General features: G+C 43.5%; 1 protein-coding gene across 4 annotated transcripts in view; it reads right to left on the bottom strand.

The window, feature by feature from the left end:
- LOC105689167 (delta-sarcoglycan) overlaps positions 1-16,536 on the bottom strand; it is a 133,334-nt gene that overhangs the window by 11,312 nt on the left and 105,486 nt on the right. For 3 of the 4 annotated variants that reach the window (XM_048655058.1, XM_012405994.3, XM_048655059.1), the window contains one exon: positions 3,021-3,288. In XM_048655058.1, the coding sequence (XP_048511015.1) occupies positions 3,021-3,288 (268 nt within the window). Of the gene's footprint in view, positions 1-3,020; positions 3,289-8,514; positions 8,581-16,536 lie in introns of those variants that run through there. The other variant, XM_048655060.1, reaches the window with a different exon arrangement.

The following is a 16,536-nucleotide window of genomic DNA, read 5'->3' as shown; positions in this document are numbered from 1 at the left end:
AAAAATGAACCGTAGAGGGTTTCCGCGGTTTCTTTGTTACGTACCTAATAAAGAATGTAGACGACAGAACATGTTTTTCCCGCCGCGGTGGATCGAATCCGTGGGTATAGATAAGTATTACCCACAAAACAAGCACGTAGTGCGAACTTGGGAAGAAAACTTCGCAACAATATCATCGGGATGCATTTTTCTGCTGATATTCTCTCTTATTGAATTTTTCCAACTTTATACTTGCAGAAAATTACTAGTTTCAGTGTAATCGGAAATCTTTGCAATTTTCCCCCCGATACGTCATGTCCGGTGTCTTCATATTCTCACCCGTTGGTGAAACGAATCTAATCCATTAGCCAACAATGAGAAAAAAAAAAAAATAATTTCTTCCAAATGAAACCGAGCTCAATTTCGTGAAGTCTGCGCTACATTTTCAATCCTGGCGATTCGCCGCGTCAATTTTTTTGGTACGATTCACAGATGACAGACTGTGAATAATTCGATATCTACCTACGCACATTTGCACTAGGTGGAGAGAGAGCCACCGATGAGAATAGCGTGGGTTGAATAATGTGCTACACGGATGCAAGTGGTAATGGAAGTAAGGGAGAGAGAGAGAAAGAGAAAGAGGACCCGTACAAAATAAGGGAGTGAAAGGGGGTGACGGTGATGCGGAAGGTAGAAACCTACATTTCCCACGAGGAATCCAATAGCCCCGGTATAGCACCGGAGTCCTTACTTACGGATTGATACCCAATTTCCATCGAGTTTAGCCCCTATCGAGGGATCATTGCTCAAGATTCGATGAGGTAGGGGTGGTATCAATTTCGAATAAATTCAATAAAATCTGGTACGTAAGCGGACGATATCAAATATATGCGAAGCTGCTAGACAAGTGATCTCCAAATATCGAAAGACTTGAGAAAAAATACCCTCGTTCCCGTTCACCTACCCACACGTTTCGATTCGCGACAAATCGTCAGATTTTTTTTTTCATGCATATTGTTCATTCTCCGTCACTCGCACGTACTGTCAAATATGTTAAAAACTGCCGAGCCTGATTTCAATTTTAAATTTTTTCAATTTTATGCATCGCGAGTAAATTATGATCGTTTAACTTGCATTTCATTTTTATTTTTTTTCTTTCTTTTTATTCGACGTTTTTCCCCGTTTCCTTTTTTTTTTTTTTTTTTCTCTACCTTATGATTCGACGCTGTGCAGTTTACAATTGAAACCGATTTGACGTCGTTAGATTGCTGTAGCAGTTGCCGATACCGCGCCATCCGACCGAACGATAAGCGAACCTCGCGTAGGTTTTACACTTGCAAATTCAAACTACGTGCCCTATTATTTTTATTTTTATATTCCGCGACATTATCGTTACGAAAATTGGCTATGGGTTTCGTATAACTCTGTTATATACGCGGTCGCAGATGTAGTTGAAGATCGTCGATGAAGATAGACCGCAGATTTTTCGAAGATTATCTTTATCGTTTCCTGTTTTTTTTTTTTTTTTTTTTCTCCACATATGGATGAAAAAAAGGAGAAAAGTTACTTTTTTCGCGGTGAAAAAATTAATTAAACCGCTTAGGCGACGCCATTTTTCTTCTTTAAACGTCACGTTGAACGCGTATGAAAGTGGTACGAAAAATATCTCGTTGGTATTTATTAGGCAATTAGTATAGTTGCTCCAGCCGGATTCGCAGGGGAACGTTGTACGTTACGTTATACGGTGTGTATGTAACAACTCACCTATACGCGGAGCCGTAAACTTTTTGGTAATAAGAAGGGCGGGCTTCATAATTCTGTCGTAAAGTTGAGTAGATATTCCGTAAGAATGCTAGAAATTTCATGCGAATTATACTAAGCATCGGGAGTTCTTGTTATTCGCTTTTAAATACATATTATGTATTATATAATCTAAATTATATACGTACGTACGTACGTACGGAAAGAGTTTTTCCCGGGGAGGGTGAAACTAATTTTAAGCCGCAAGACAGAAGTCGAATTTAATAGCTGTCTAAAGTTACAAACGATTTCCCCCCCTCCCCCCCCCAGTATTTTATACCCCCCGCGGATTCTTCGCCCCACCCACTCGTCATCCCTCCCGCCTTTTCTCCGCGCGGCATATCTTCGTTATCAGTAAACTGCCAGGAGTTTTATCGAAGAATGAGGTAAGATGATTGAATAAACTCTCTCGTGTCGGTCGAAGCGCAGCTGCAAGGGTCGGTGGAAAAATATTTACTCCTGAAAATGACCTCTTGGCAAAAAGAAATAATAATCTTCTCTAGTCAATTCTATGTGAACGTACGTACGTACATAGCGAAGTTATATAGGTAAAGTTTCGGCGTGTGCAGGGGGTGAAAAATTTCTCTAAACTTTGGTGTATTGTGGCCGGTATATAATACGTATTACCCGAAGTGGCCCGGTAGCGGTTAACTTATATTCAGGAAGTTGCGTGAATTTTTTACTCTACTCGTTTTCTTTTTTATTATTTTTCTCATTCCGTAGTTTCCTTTTTTTTTTGTTCAAATTTTTTCAGTTTGACGCATGGACCTGACGTAATAGTCCTTAGCGTTATGTGTGTTATTTCCTTTCACGTACGACGCTGTTGCTCAGTTGAAAAACTTCACTTCGAAAGTACGCGGCGGGTTGAGTGGCAATTTGACTTGGTACGCCGTACCCCGGGGTGAATCGCCAAAAATGCGGGGAGCAATTTGTGGAAACGAAACGTAGATGTAACCTACGAATATACGACACCTATAGTTCGAGACCTTCAGAACTGAGTTATTCACCTGTACCTACATATATACTCAGCTCTCACGAGTTTCGCTTCTGGAAAAATATTTCCAACGCTTACCGATGTCCCGACTTATGTTTAGAGCAATTCTTTTCACGAAGAATAAAAATAGGGTTTTCGGAAACTTTTTTTTTTACACTTTTTCAACCATACGAACGGAAATTCTTTCCCACCCCTCGACCGGTCGCATTCCGTTTGTGAAAAATGGCTAAATCTTTTTTTCACTCACCGAACTGAATTCCATAACTTTGATGAGCCAGAGCGTCAGCGCCATGTTCAGAATGACCATCACCATCAGCGCGAACACCAAGGAATACAGGCATCGTTTTCTCCACCCGTAGACGCCAAGTCTGAACCCACTGCAGTTCGTCGTGGATTCGTTATTTCTCGCACTTGTTGTTGCCGATGGGCCCGCTATTGACGGGGATACCGATCGATGGACCACGTTGTTCGATGTCGCCGGCTCGTTCGTCCACTCCACTTGCCCTTTTTGCATCCTGCGAAAAAATGACGAGAAGATAATGAAATTAAAAGGGTCTCGTGGGTCTCGAGCGTCAGCACAAGTGGGCAGAATTTTCTAAATCAGTCAAGATATTAGAAACTTTACGGCGTTAACTGAACCGGCGTTGGCGGTGGCAGTTCCGGAGCCGTACATATAAGTTTTAGCCCCGGCGAAAACATGGGAGCAGGCAGGCAGGTAGGTATAACGTAATATGTACTCGTTGGCAAATTAGTGGCGTATAGTAATCAGTGTTAAGCTAGAGCGGTGGCAGGTTAAGAAATAGTAGCTAGTTAACGCGAGCACGGGGAGGATGGAAAACTTATGCAAAGCTTAATGCTGCGCCGCAAAATGCCTGACATAACTTTCGTCCTAATCCCCTGCCTGCCCATAGCAACAGCAAAACCACCCGCACCGTATACCTACCGATTGTTTTTATTTTCGCGAAGCCTCCGCGCGAAAGGCTGAAATATATTCAAAGCAGCCCATTATCGCGCGGGGGGTGAGGGGGGGGGTTACTAATTATACCACGTGACCATAAAAAGCTTCGTCGCAAAATTAAAAACCTCGAAGATAGATCCGAGAGCGGTACACCGAGTTATGAGAAAGAGGGACGGAGGAGAGCAGAGCCGACGACTGTACGAAGAGAGAGCCGCGAAGAAAACTCGGGAGAAAAGGATAGGTGAGAAGAGGAGAAAATCGAAGGGGAAGGAAGTCTGTCTGCTGCCGTCCCGGCACTCTTCGAAGGCTTCTATTTAATGAAAGCCTTTAATCCGAAGGCTTTTCGGATTCCAGCACGATTCTCGATATCAATTTCTGAGGGGCGTCGAAGGAAAGGAATAGTCAAATAACACAAGAATGAGGGTAAGAAGAACTTTGCACCGGCGGCCTCAGGATCTTCTCGCGTTCCAAGAATTATTGACCCACATATATTGATCGGATCATGTTCGACATCGGTACCTGTAAGACTTTAATTTTCGAAATTCCACGACTTTGCAGCTTCCGATCGTGCCCACTTCACGACATCACGGATCCCTCAATTTCTTCCCTGCACGTCAAAATTTTCCCATCCTACCCACGCGCGCGCGTTCTATGCACGTGTGAAATTCGTATAAAAAAAGAAAGATTATTCGTCGGAAGAAACGGGTGAAACTATTAATTTGGTTGATGTTCTTATCGTACAAAAAAAAAAAAAAAACAAAAAGAAAAAAAACAGAAAAAAAAGAGATAAAGAAAGTTACGTGTTAAGCTAGAGCCAATTAACTAGAAGAAGTACTTCTTGGCAGCCAGTACTAAGTCAACTAAGTTATCCAAGAGGCAACTCAATCTGTGGCCACTTTGCTTGATTACTTCACCTCGATTCTTATTCTCCTCCTGTTATATAGAACTCGTTTTGCCGCTCCGCAGCAGCTTTTCAGGTGTCGCGCCACTCCGGCTGGATTCTGATATAATTCGAGATCTCGTTCGAGCGAGAACGGGGGCAAATTAATTCGACCTAAATTTGATACTGGCTTACGAATAAACTGTCCTAATATCGTTTCGAGTTTACGGGCGTGTAGAAGATACCGTGGATTTTACGTCACGACGAAACCGAAATTATATAGAGCCGGCTGCTTAGAAATTCAACCGCAAATCTGTTAGACTGAAAATTTTCCATCGTCCGCAGTAGACTATTTTATGTGTATATATATACCTGTGTACGTACCTGCCTATAAGCTTTATACGACATTTCACTGTTTCGGAATATTCGATGTTTGCCAATCCGCTTAAAGGTCTAACCATTTCTGTTTACCATTTTACCTCTGTCGTCTCCCTACGAAACCATCATCTTTACCAGCCCTTCCGACATCTGGCTACCGTTGTTTATTCGCCGATGGCCGACCCTAGAAAGCTCCCCTGATTCCAAATCGAAAGGAAGGAAGCCTCTGAAAATGACGACGAAATTCGTATATCGCAAAATTTAAGCCACGGTATTGTACGGAACGTTCGAAATCAACCGACTCGTATTAAATTTCCAACGAGATATCTAATTCCGAATTAACGCTCTCGCCATATTCATAAATTCGTGCGCGATGTAATTTTCGCGTACGACTATGCTTCTCGTTAGACAAAAAAAAAACGGCCCATCTCCCATTCCAAAATCTACCCGAAAACCGGGCGAATGGATCGGTGGTAACCACGGTCTGCCCACTAAATATTTCAGGCTCTGCAGGGTCCGATTCCCCCGGGGAGACACGAAGACATAACCAGCAGATTAGTGCCATTGGTGACCTGCTCTATAACTGTGTGGGATACAAATCCCGAAAGCCTTGCCGATCCCACCGGTTAAGTCTCTTTTTGTACCAACCGGTATTCCGATACTTTTCTCTCATCCGTTTCGAACTTGTGAAAAAAAAAAAACAAAAAAAAATGATTCACAACAGTCAAATAACAAAATTCAAAAATCGTTCGATTTTCACCCTTGCGTTTCTCACCCTGGACCAACTGGATGTAAAAACGAAATCACGATTATCGATGAAAAAAACTGAAATCTTCGCGGTGAGGTTCGAGATTGATGAACGGGGTCTTAGACATCGTCTCGTTTGCGGAGAGGGTATGATTTTCCAGTTAAACAATAATTGGTATTAGTGCATCTACTTTTCGGAGCTTATCGGTCGGTACCTGCAAGAGACCGCAGCGTTGCGGTACCCTCTGTGAAGCAGATTCGGAACACGGCAGAGGTTATAAGGGGACAGGGGGGGCGGTGGTATGCCGGGGATCCGAACAAGGATAGGTTGTAGCTGGGCCACAAAGGCCAAACATAGTTTAACTCGAGTTACCGCTAATAGAGTCGTTCGTCATACCTAGAACGGCCTCTAACCACTTCTCTTAGCGGGTAAATTGCTCGGTAATTCGCGTGAAAAATGCGAGGATTAGAGTCCGAATGGTCTGAGCAAAGAGAACCGCGTGCGCTCGTTGGATAATTTCGTTTGAACTAATAATATACGTTCGCGGTTTTCTCCGCGGTCAGATCAGCCGCGCCTTTTCCCGACGGAGATCGATGTCACGAATGTTACCCAACTAACGAAATCTGTTTTTTTTTTTTTTTCTCTTCTTCGTTCTTGTCTCGTACAAATTCTCGAAAGGTAAAATATTTTATTTTCGACTAAAACTGCAAACGAGTATATCTGGTACTTCGGAAAGTGGTTGGGGAGAGAGTGAGTAAATCGGCCGGAGGCAGGGCATTAAGGGTCGGATATTTCCCCAGGGGGGTGAAATTCTCCCGGTATGGGAACGTTGGTCAGTTATTGGCTATATGATTCAATCAAAAGATCAAACATCGCAAGTCCCACGAGCGGAGACCTGTTGAGACGCGGTCTTTCTAACTATAAAGTAAAGGACTCACGTCCGAAACGAGGTATCACGGGCAAACAAATCTGCTTTCAAATATTCCACGTGTATAACCCCCTCCCCACCCCCCCTCGAAACTACAGACTACGCGATATTAGAAATTTTAACGAAATTCCCTCGCTCTATTCCCTCGGGATTCCGGCTATGTCCGTACCCGTTATTTTGCGGATAGATTATCGCGAGTTTTCACAATAGCGAATGCGCCGTAAACTTTTCGAAACTTATGGAAACTGTTCTCGAATTTCACGCCGTACAAATCTCTTGGTGGTCCGATTCGCTGGATTCGCTTTGATTCTTTTTTCGAAGCGATTTGAATTCAAATTTCTGAATATACCGCATAAATACCTCACACCGAAGCGAGAAGCTCGAAGTATAGCCGTTGAAAATTTGATGGTGATATCGAAACGGAAATAAACCAGGCGTTTCAGTGGCTATCGGGTTTGATCAATCCTCGGTAACTTCGAGGCATATATGAAGTTGGCGGAATCGTGACTCAATCCCTCACGAAACGTAGTAGAAATATCGCGGCCGCCGCTGCCTCTATTCGCTTTTTCGAAACTTCCAGGTGGTGAAATTTCGCGTATCAAATTATATCCGACATCAGCTTACTTCGACGTTCGCGAAAAACCGCGGATCTCCTCATCTCCTCTACCCGCAACGTTTGGAGCAAATTTTTCAACGCATCGATACTGGTGTGAAAAAAATTTGTCGTAAATAAAACTGACTCGTGTCATCGAGAGTCGTTAACGGTCGGTTCATTCGTTTTTTTATCCCATTTTTTTTCGGCACGCTATTTTCCGAAAAACCGTTCAAGCGGAATCATATTTTTCACATTTTAACCGGATGATTATGCACCACTTATGCGCGTACGTACGTCCGCACGGTTTAAAATAATGAGAGGTCAGTTCCGTCCGAAATGAACGTTGGTTATTCATTCGATCGGATGAATTTTAATCGCACTTGGTTTCACGTGCGCTATTTTCTGGAGCTACCGTAGTTAAAAGAGGGCACGAAATCACGTGATTTGTGAAATCCGTAGGTTTTATTGTAGTCTATGTTACGTCATTGTTTACGATCATGCATTATACAATCTCGTATTACCCCGGTAGCGAGCCAAATGCGTATAAGGGTGAGTATTTTATACACGAACACATGGAAAAAGTTTTTGGCTACTTCACCGTACGAAGTAGCTACAGCGTTACGTTATACCTGTATACACTCTTACTTTGGCCAACTACCAAAATCACTCGTCGTCGTCGTCGTCGTCGTCGTCTACGTTCGTTGGGGATATTATTATTCCTGGATATTCCTTCCTACTGATTTCACAGATTTTACCAACAACAATATTCAAAAAGTTTCGAGCAATTTCATTCTTTGACGGACGGACATAATTCGCGGTGCGGAAATCCCCCAAAAATCGGCTCGGCTCGATCCGATTTCAGTTACATAACTCCAACTGGAATGAAATAATAGTTGCGGTATTCAGATGATTCGCGAATAGTAAAATGTACAATTAAATTGCACATACGCATCCCAAAATTTCGAAACACTCGGCATTTCCATGAATAGTTTCAACCAAAAATCTGGTATACCTAAATTCCGTAACTAATAGTTATTCGCGACGAAGAAATCGGTGAATTATTGTCGTTGTTGTCGTTATCACCGTAGTCATCATTGTTTCGTTCTTTCCCTTTTTTGACTCAAGATTTCCGGCACAGGATACGCGATGAGAGGGTCGTTTGGTCGAACGTGAGCTTTCCGCTGCACTTTCTGACAGGTGGTGGTGCAACGCTATTAAGCGTATAACTCGTTGTTTTTTTTTTTTTCACCTCACCTTTATCTCTGGTGTTATTATTGTCACATCAGTGTGCACGGCTGAGATGAGACTGAAATAATAAATAAACCGTCGACCAAATGCAGCCACCTGCAACAGCGCATTCTCGCCGCTGCAGTTATGGTTTTCCTCGTGCAACGCAAAGTTAAAAATGGAGGGGAATGTATTTCGAAACTCTATCAGTTTTGAACGTCTGCTATTAGCCAAGTTATTCGCTAGTTTGTCCGGCGATGCAATGGTCACTACGCATACCAATAAAATGTACGTATCGCGACGATAAATTACATCGTGAATTCATTTGATATTTTTTTTCTTTTTTCAAACGATTAATACGCGACAGCCGCTCGCAAAGAGGCGATAATTACATCGTCGAGCATTATTTCATATTCGATTCGGTAAAATTGTAAGAGCATTAACTCGTTTACGTTTTACTGTAATAATGGGATGTATTTGATGACCATTTGAATGTTGCCAGAAATGATTTGTAAACTGCATGGAGATAAAATGTAATTCAAAATCGCCGAATAACAAATCCCGTTTCAGTCAGCTGTAATTACGATTTAATTAAATTTTATCCACCTTCAGTGACATGGCTGTAATGCGCATTTTAATAGAAAAAGCTAGAACAATAGCGAATAAAATAAAAAAAATCAATCAATGACCGGTTGCGTCAATTTTTTTATAGTTTTGCGGATTTTCGAGTACCCGTCTCCTCCGTGTATATTATACAGTTATAATAAGCGAACGTGTATTTGCACAGGCCGCGCACGGATGGAATTTCGGGAATTTCTGGAGCATAGAACGAAACGTACGGGGGTGATAACGGATACATAAGAGCAACGAGATCCTCGAGCAAAGGAATAGCGAAAGCCGAGGGTATAGATGAATATGGGTAGAGATAGATATACAACGTACATGTACAAGGGGGGGGGTTTTCGCGTACGCTATACACGGTAAGACAAATCAGTTTAGCGGCTCTTGGAGAGGCTGACTTGATCGCGTTACCGGCTCAACCCGAAGCTTAGGTACGGCCTACCCTTCGGCGCCGTTTCCTCTACGTCGTTCGGGACACCCTCGACGCCGCAAGACGCCGAGACGGTACGCGACGTCGATTCGCGTGGCCTTCTTTTACTCCGCTTGCAAGAGAAACCCCCCCCCCCGTAAACCCAATATTCTTCGTTGCTTTATCTCGCGCCCCGCCTCGCCTCGCCTACGCCGTCTTCCCTACCCTCGCCTTCTTTCTTACTTTGCCTCGCCCGATACGCCCTTATTTCATTTCGTCTGAAATTTATATTTTATGGGCGAAAGACCATTTACCTTGTCTAGATAAATGACGCGTCTCCAGCGACCTGTTGTTCCATTGAAAGGATCATTCCTCGAATACCCCTCGGGCATTGATACTAATTTTCTATTGTATATCGTCGCCGATTGTTACCCCCCCACTAATTTATATCGTACGATTAATTAACCGCTCTGGATTCTATGGCTTTAATCGTATTTATCATGCGATCGCGTTGTTCGTTTTACGCTCGAGATGTCACATTCGTTTATTTCCTACGTTTTATATATTTTGCCTCTTCGCTACCTTTTAACGACCCGATGGATGACGGAACGCGACGCGCACCGACCCGTCTCTTCCGGGGTAGGATAAATTTTTACGGTAAACACAAAAAACCCGACTATCTTCGCGATATTGGCAGCGAAACATCGAGACACCTCTTCGGCGGCTCCCTACCCCGGTGCGGTTCGACGTTTCGCTTCCTCGCGGTACAAGTAAAGTGCAAGAAGTGCAGTTTCGCTCTTATACTTTATTCCGTGCAGAATTCAAACCCCCGAAGACGACAGAGGCGGCGGTGCGATACCTCAATTTTTCTTCTCTTTGCAACAGACCGAATTACCCGATGGAATCCCGTTTCGTTTCGATGGTTTTCCAAAGTTTTCACCGCAACGACGTACATTTTTCGATCCGCGATGAACGTAACGAAACCAAATGAATTTCAACTTTTACGTCAAATCTCCCGATCGAAGAATCCGTTATGATTATTCCCGGCGATGAACAAACGCGTCGGGATTACAACGCGAGGGCGAGAGAGAGTGGAAGAGAGAGTGAGGGAGAGAGAGAGCGCTGAGAGGATTGAAAGCGAAAATTTATATTCTCGTAAAAGCTTATGTTCGTAAAGCGTGTAAACTTCTGAAGGCTTTCGTGCGGCGAAAAGGTCGCCGCACGAAACAGGGAAAAAAGCTTTTGACTTCCGCGCGACTTTGGGTGAGCAGAGATTGATGTTGGGATCGGTCAATGGTCGTTGTGCTCCGATGTACCAACGCGGAGTAGGTAGGTCTGGGACTTGGGGGGTATGGGTACGGGTACGGGGGTATCGGTATGGGAATGGAAATGGGAATGAGAATGGGGTTGAGGGGGTGCGCGGTGGCTCAACGGTAGTTTCTGGTGCCTCCCGGAGTCTATAGGACTCGCGTAAAGGTGTTGGAGGTTTTAGGGACGGAGGTGAAGCTCCGAGGAAGGGGTCCGGAGGGCGCAAGGGTCGAGAGTACGCCGGGTGTATATATTTCAGAGGGTCACTGAAAGCCCTAAGTGGGTTACTCTCGTACTCGGGTCTCCGGCCTCTGACTTTCTACTCTTGAGTCACGGGGCCATGCGGGCGCTGCCGGGCTTTCCTATTTTCCTGGACGAGAAAAAAAAAAAAAAAAAAAAAAGAAAAGGTTTCCCATGAACGGAAGTATAACGGGAACGAGAACCCGTTGAGGCATTAATCGAACAACGAAAATCAAGGAGCGAGTCCTCAGCTTTGCTCGGTAAGATCGAGAGGAGGCGCGCCCCTCCGAACGGGAGCAAGCCCGTCAACGGCCGTGACCACGTACCTCGCATCTAAGGGGTGAGAGGAAAAAAACGCGGCGATTTTTTTTCAACGGCAAAATAAATAAGGAGTCTGTCAAGAATTGATCCTCGGAGAATTAAAGGTCTCCTCCGCCATCTGTCTTTCAATATTGCTATCCCGGTAGGCATATGATACATACGGTATATGTATACGTACATACATGGCTAGGTATACCTAAGCAATAACTTGCTTCGATCAAACATACGGTATCAGCTGTTCGCCAAAATTTGTCAAAAGAAAAAAAAAAAAATTTCTCCTTCGAAATCCCGTCTGCACCGCGATCGTTCACGATTCAAATTTCACCGCAAATATTGGAAGGCCGTTTTTTGTCGCCGCGGCGAACTTTTTTTAGACGAAAAATCGAACGGTTGAATTCGATAAGAGTATTTTTTTCGAAGAAACATACGCGCGAAAAAACTCGCGGTTCAACGAAATGTGTTATCGCAACTTCCGCAAAGTCGGATTCTGTATATTCCGTCGACATAGAAACCCCCTTCAAAATTTTGCCCGTCAGTTTACGTTAAAAGTTTCAAGTATTAATTCTGGAAATTGAGGTCAGTATTGAATAATTGACGTGGTTTAGTACCGTTGGCGGAAAATCTATTCTCGCTCTGGATGGATCTAAAATTAGCATTGGCTCGGTGCTCTGTATATCCAGATAAGGCCAATGCGTGAGCAATGAAAAGGAAAGAAAAAAATTTACACACATCCGAGTGAACGAAAACTGCGGCTGAACCGCGAATGATTAAAATACGCTCGAATAAAATTAAAAAGAATAACGGACGTATTCTCCGCGTTTAGTTGGACTCCGGAACGACATTATAGTACGCACAAATAAATCCATCCGTCGATATCTCTTCGCTCGGATTAGAGGCGGCGTTTACACCTTTCCCGGAAACCATCTCGTAAATTCACTTTGGCTGGCTGTAAATTCAACCCCAATGCCACCTTCGATTTCAGATCTCACCCGTGCTCCCTGTACCGTAGGTTCGCGGTTGAAAATTTCTCGATTTTACAAACATCTCTCCGCGCTCGCCGGGTACCGTAAACTTACGACAATTATCAGGCATTAATTTCAAGTTTTCCGAGAGAACGAAGCGAGACTGGAAAGAAAAAAAAGAGTAAAATCAGATGAAATAAAAGGAGATAAAATTCGAAGGTACACGTTCACGTGCCAAAGGAGCGATTCGGATGATTCGCTAGCACCGGGTGCTTAATTCGAGCAGCTCGAGTCAGTCGTCCGATTGATTCGTAAGCTTAGCGAACATCTGCCACGCGTGTTGCACAATTCCGTATATCTCTTCGTTCCGCGTGAGAGATTCCGTTCGGGTTAACAATTTGATTTCCAAGACGCCTCGCCGATCGTATCAAGTAGATCCGCGAGAGACGAGACTATTTCAAGTACATAGCTTTATAATGTATAGTCAAGTTTCCGAGTATATATATATATATATTTATGTATATAGAGCGGTCGGTGTGTGTGTGTGTGACTCGAGATACCACCTCCTATAGTTCTACTCTCGGAAAGAAAAAAGAGAGATAGGGAATAAAATATTTCCCTCGAGTATTTCGAGTGAGGGGTACGATAATATTGATCCGCGGTATGACGAGCGGTAAATAATCGTGACGTTGCGCGGCGTCGGAGGTGATCAAATGAATAAGATACGACGCGGTTAATGAAGAGTCCGGTAAACCGCCTCACTCTCAAGTTTGTAAAGCTTTGAAACTTTGCTAATGGAATCGTGCCCGGTCGTAAACGCAATATTAAACGGTGTTCTTCGCTGTCCAGAAATAACAGGTGTAGGCGGCGGCGTCGCCGTTTCTCCGTTACATTTCTCTCTCTCTCTCTCTATACTTTTGATTCTCTTTCGCTCTCTTTCTACCCGGTCCCTTTCGCGGCGGTCCCTTTAGCGGTCAATCCATGTCCCGCGGAAATGTATTATTAAGAGATGGGGGGTCGGAAACAGTTTACGACTGTCCATGGAATCGGGGAATCGGGGATTCGGGGTTCTGCTGATACATACGTACATATGTACACACGCCGTATACCCGTGTGTAGCTAACGATATGGTGGGTACGTGTGCGCGCACGTTTCCATGTAAAGGTTAGCCAGCGCTACGTGTCTTGGACGCTCAAGGATAATCCGATTACACGGCACGTCCTTGTAAATTCATGGTGTACCTAAAACACATAACGTCTAGAGTCGAAAACCCATGCAAAAGGGCATGTACGCATTTCAGGACCACCGGAGCCTTCTACGCCCTTTTCTACCGCAGCGCACACACCCGCTCGATTTTCACAATCTCCTAATCTTGCTTCGATTAACATTCCCAACCCGTTCCAAACGTTCGTTTTGTTCTATTTCACTTTTTTTTTTCTCTCCTCCCCCCCCGTTTCTCCTTTTGTATGTTTTTACAACGGTCACCAGAGACCTTCTAAATATCAAAGGGATGAGTCACATTATTTCTCGGGGGTAGCCGTAAATTTTGGTCAACCAAAAATGGACCGACCGTTAGAAATTGCAAAGGGAAACAACCTACCCTCATCCTGAAAAACCTGAATACCACCTTTTGCGCACTTTTCGGGACATAATACGGCGAGGTCTTCTCTTTTCCAGAAACCTTCGCGATCATTGTTCAAACTAATTATTCCCACATCCGCGAACGTGATCGTTACAAAGTTGAACAAAAAAAAAAAAAAATTGCGAATTTTCGTTTCCTCGTCTCTGTTGATTTGTTATCTGACTGGATATTTTCGTGAAGAATATTCGAAACCTGGTCAAACGGAGTGGCTGCTCCGCACCCCTGGAATAGAAATCATTTCTTTCCATTAATCTGAAGCAAGGTGCTTACGCGTGTCCAAAAGTTAGTTTAAACAGATTATGGGTCCAGTTTGCGAGCGGACCGGACAACGTCCATCTCATCCTCTGTCAGCCGGCGCGTATACGTCCGCACGCTCCAAAGTCAGTTCTCTACCAACTAGAGAAGCTCGGTAACGTCGTTTCGCGTCCGCTAACAACTCGCAACTCCGAACGTCCATTTAAACTGCGGCGACTCTCATCCCGGTATCAATCAAAATTGTCGATTCGCCCAGACTTTGTCAAATAGAGATAAATTCGTAGCGGAAATATTCCACGAGCGTAGCCGAAGTGAAAGGAAAATGTGAAAACGCAGTTACCAGCGTGAACCACCGGTGGGGGAAGATTAGCTGAACGATTACGAACGTATAACCGAAAAGATGATATCTGTTTCACGGACTAAACTTTACCAACGGATTCGCGAAGAGATGAAGGGAGAAAGAGAAATCGAGGTAGATTGGAGGTGAGGGACAGAGGATCCTGCAAAGCGACATCCGAGGCGGAACTCAAACATTGGCATAGCCACCCCCACCCCCCCTCCCTCCCTCCTTCCCTTACACACAAAGTCAAACCGACTTGAGAGGGAACTCCGTGAATATCCCAGGATATATATATATATATAGATACCGAATGGTGTACATATATTATATAGCGTGCATCTACGTATATCCATATAGTCGTGATACAAGTTTGTATTATCTAGTTACTAGCAAAGCTTACACCCCAAACAAACAGTTGGATAGAGGAAACCTCGAGTGAGCTAGTTCTCGCACTTCGCCAATCTGTCCGTACGTTTCTACGTGCGTATCTATCCCAGCTTTATGGGGTCGACAGAATCCCTTTGTCAGGTTTCCTCAACTCACGAATCTAAGACAGACGTGACGTCGCGTCCTCCCGTCCCGAGACACGAACGTGGATTTATATGAATTTAACATACAGGTGGTACACCACGCACCCCGGAGTCCTTGCAGCTTTCACTTTTACTTACTTACGCATCGCACGCGCTCGCCGTGTTTAATTTCATTCGTCGATTGAATTTTTGACCCGTCAGTTTTTCTTCGATTTCGCATCATTTTATTCCACAAGCACGTCGAGAGTTTTTTTTTTTTTCTTTCTTTTGCCCGATTGACGAACTTTTCCCATCGAAATCTCTCGATATTTTTGCCAAAAGAAGCAAAAACTTAGCAATAACTCAATCAATTTAATGGATAGATCAATTCAACCGGTGAATTCGTATTTCTGAGATCAAAATACATAGAAATGTTACAGAAAACTAAGTTGAAAAATTGTCCTACAATCCAAAATTCTAAGACATAAGTCAGGTAGCCACAGGCGCGCGGTTTGTTGTGGGGCGTGACCTCTCCTCAGCCCCGAAGGTGACGTCTCACAACAAAACGCTACGCTGCTGGCTGCGCTGATTCCAGCAAAGCTCGGGCTTGCTGGTAAATTGAGGAATTCAAATATTTCGACCCATGCATGGATTGCGATGAATCAAAGTGGGTCTACGACTAAAACCAATCGATATGTCTTATGAATTTTCTGCTCCCAACAGCGAATAATTGATGATTACTCGATTGATTGCATGAGTAGATGATTTCGGCTTTCAGATTTGGATTCCTGAGCTGATTATACGTGAGATTAGTCTTGGAGAACCAAAAACAAATTCGATTTTTGGGCCAAAAGTAAAGTAATTTAAAAATTGATTGTATTACACTTTTCTCACGTATTTTGACCTCAGGAATCCGAATCTGGAAGAAAAATTAATCCATCTCTAAAATTGACCGAGTTATCGCCAATTTTCAGCTTTTTGGGGTCAAAAATGAAAAATTGATTTTTTAGTCTATCTTATTGTAATTTGAGCTCAGGAATCTGAATCCGAAAGAAAAATTAGTCTATCTGCAAGAATGACCGAGTTATCCCCATTTTTTCGCATTTTTTACCATAAAAATGGGGATATCTCGAAGGGAAAAAATCGTAGCTCAATTTGGACAACGGATTCGTGTTCCTGGGGTCAAAATACATAAGAAAAGTGCCATACGATCTATTTTAGAAAATAAAAATTTTTGGTCAAAATTTGAAAAAATCGTAAGGGGTACCCCTTGGAAAAATCTCAAATTTTGGCCAAAAATTTTTATTTTTTAAAATTGATTGGATGGCACTTTTCTTATGTATTTTGACCCCAGGAACACGAATCCGTTGTCCAAATTAGTCTACGATTTTTTCCCTTCGAGATATCTCCATTTTTCTGCTCCAAAAAGTGAAAATTTGGCG

The sequence above is a fragment of the Athalia rosae genome, chromosome 5 (assembly GCF_917208135.1).
Source record: "Athalia rosae chromosome 5, iyAthRosa1.1, whole genome shotgun sequence".
Taxonomy (NCBI): Eukaryota; Metazoa; Arthropoda; class Insecta; order Hymenoptera; family Athaliidae; genus Athalia; species Athalia rosae.
The sequence above is the reverse complement of the archived record's forward strand: the minus strand, read 5'-3'. Positions and strand labels throughout refer to the sequence as shown.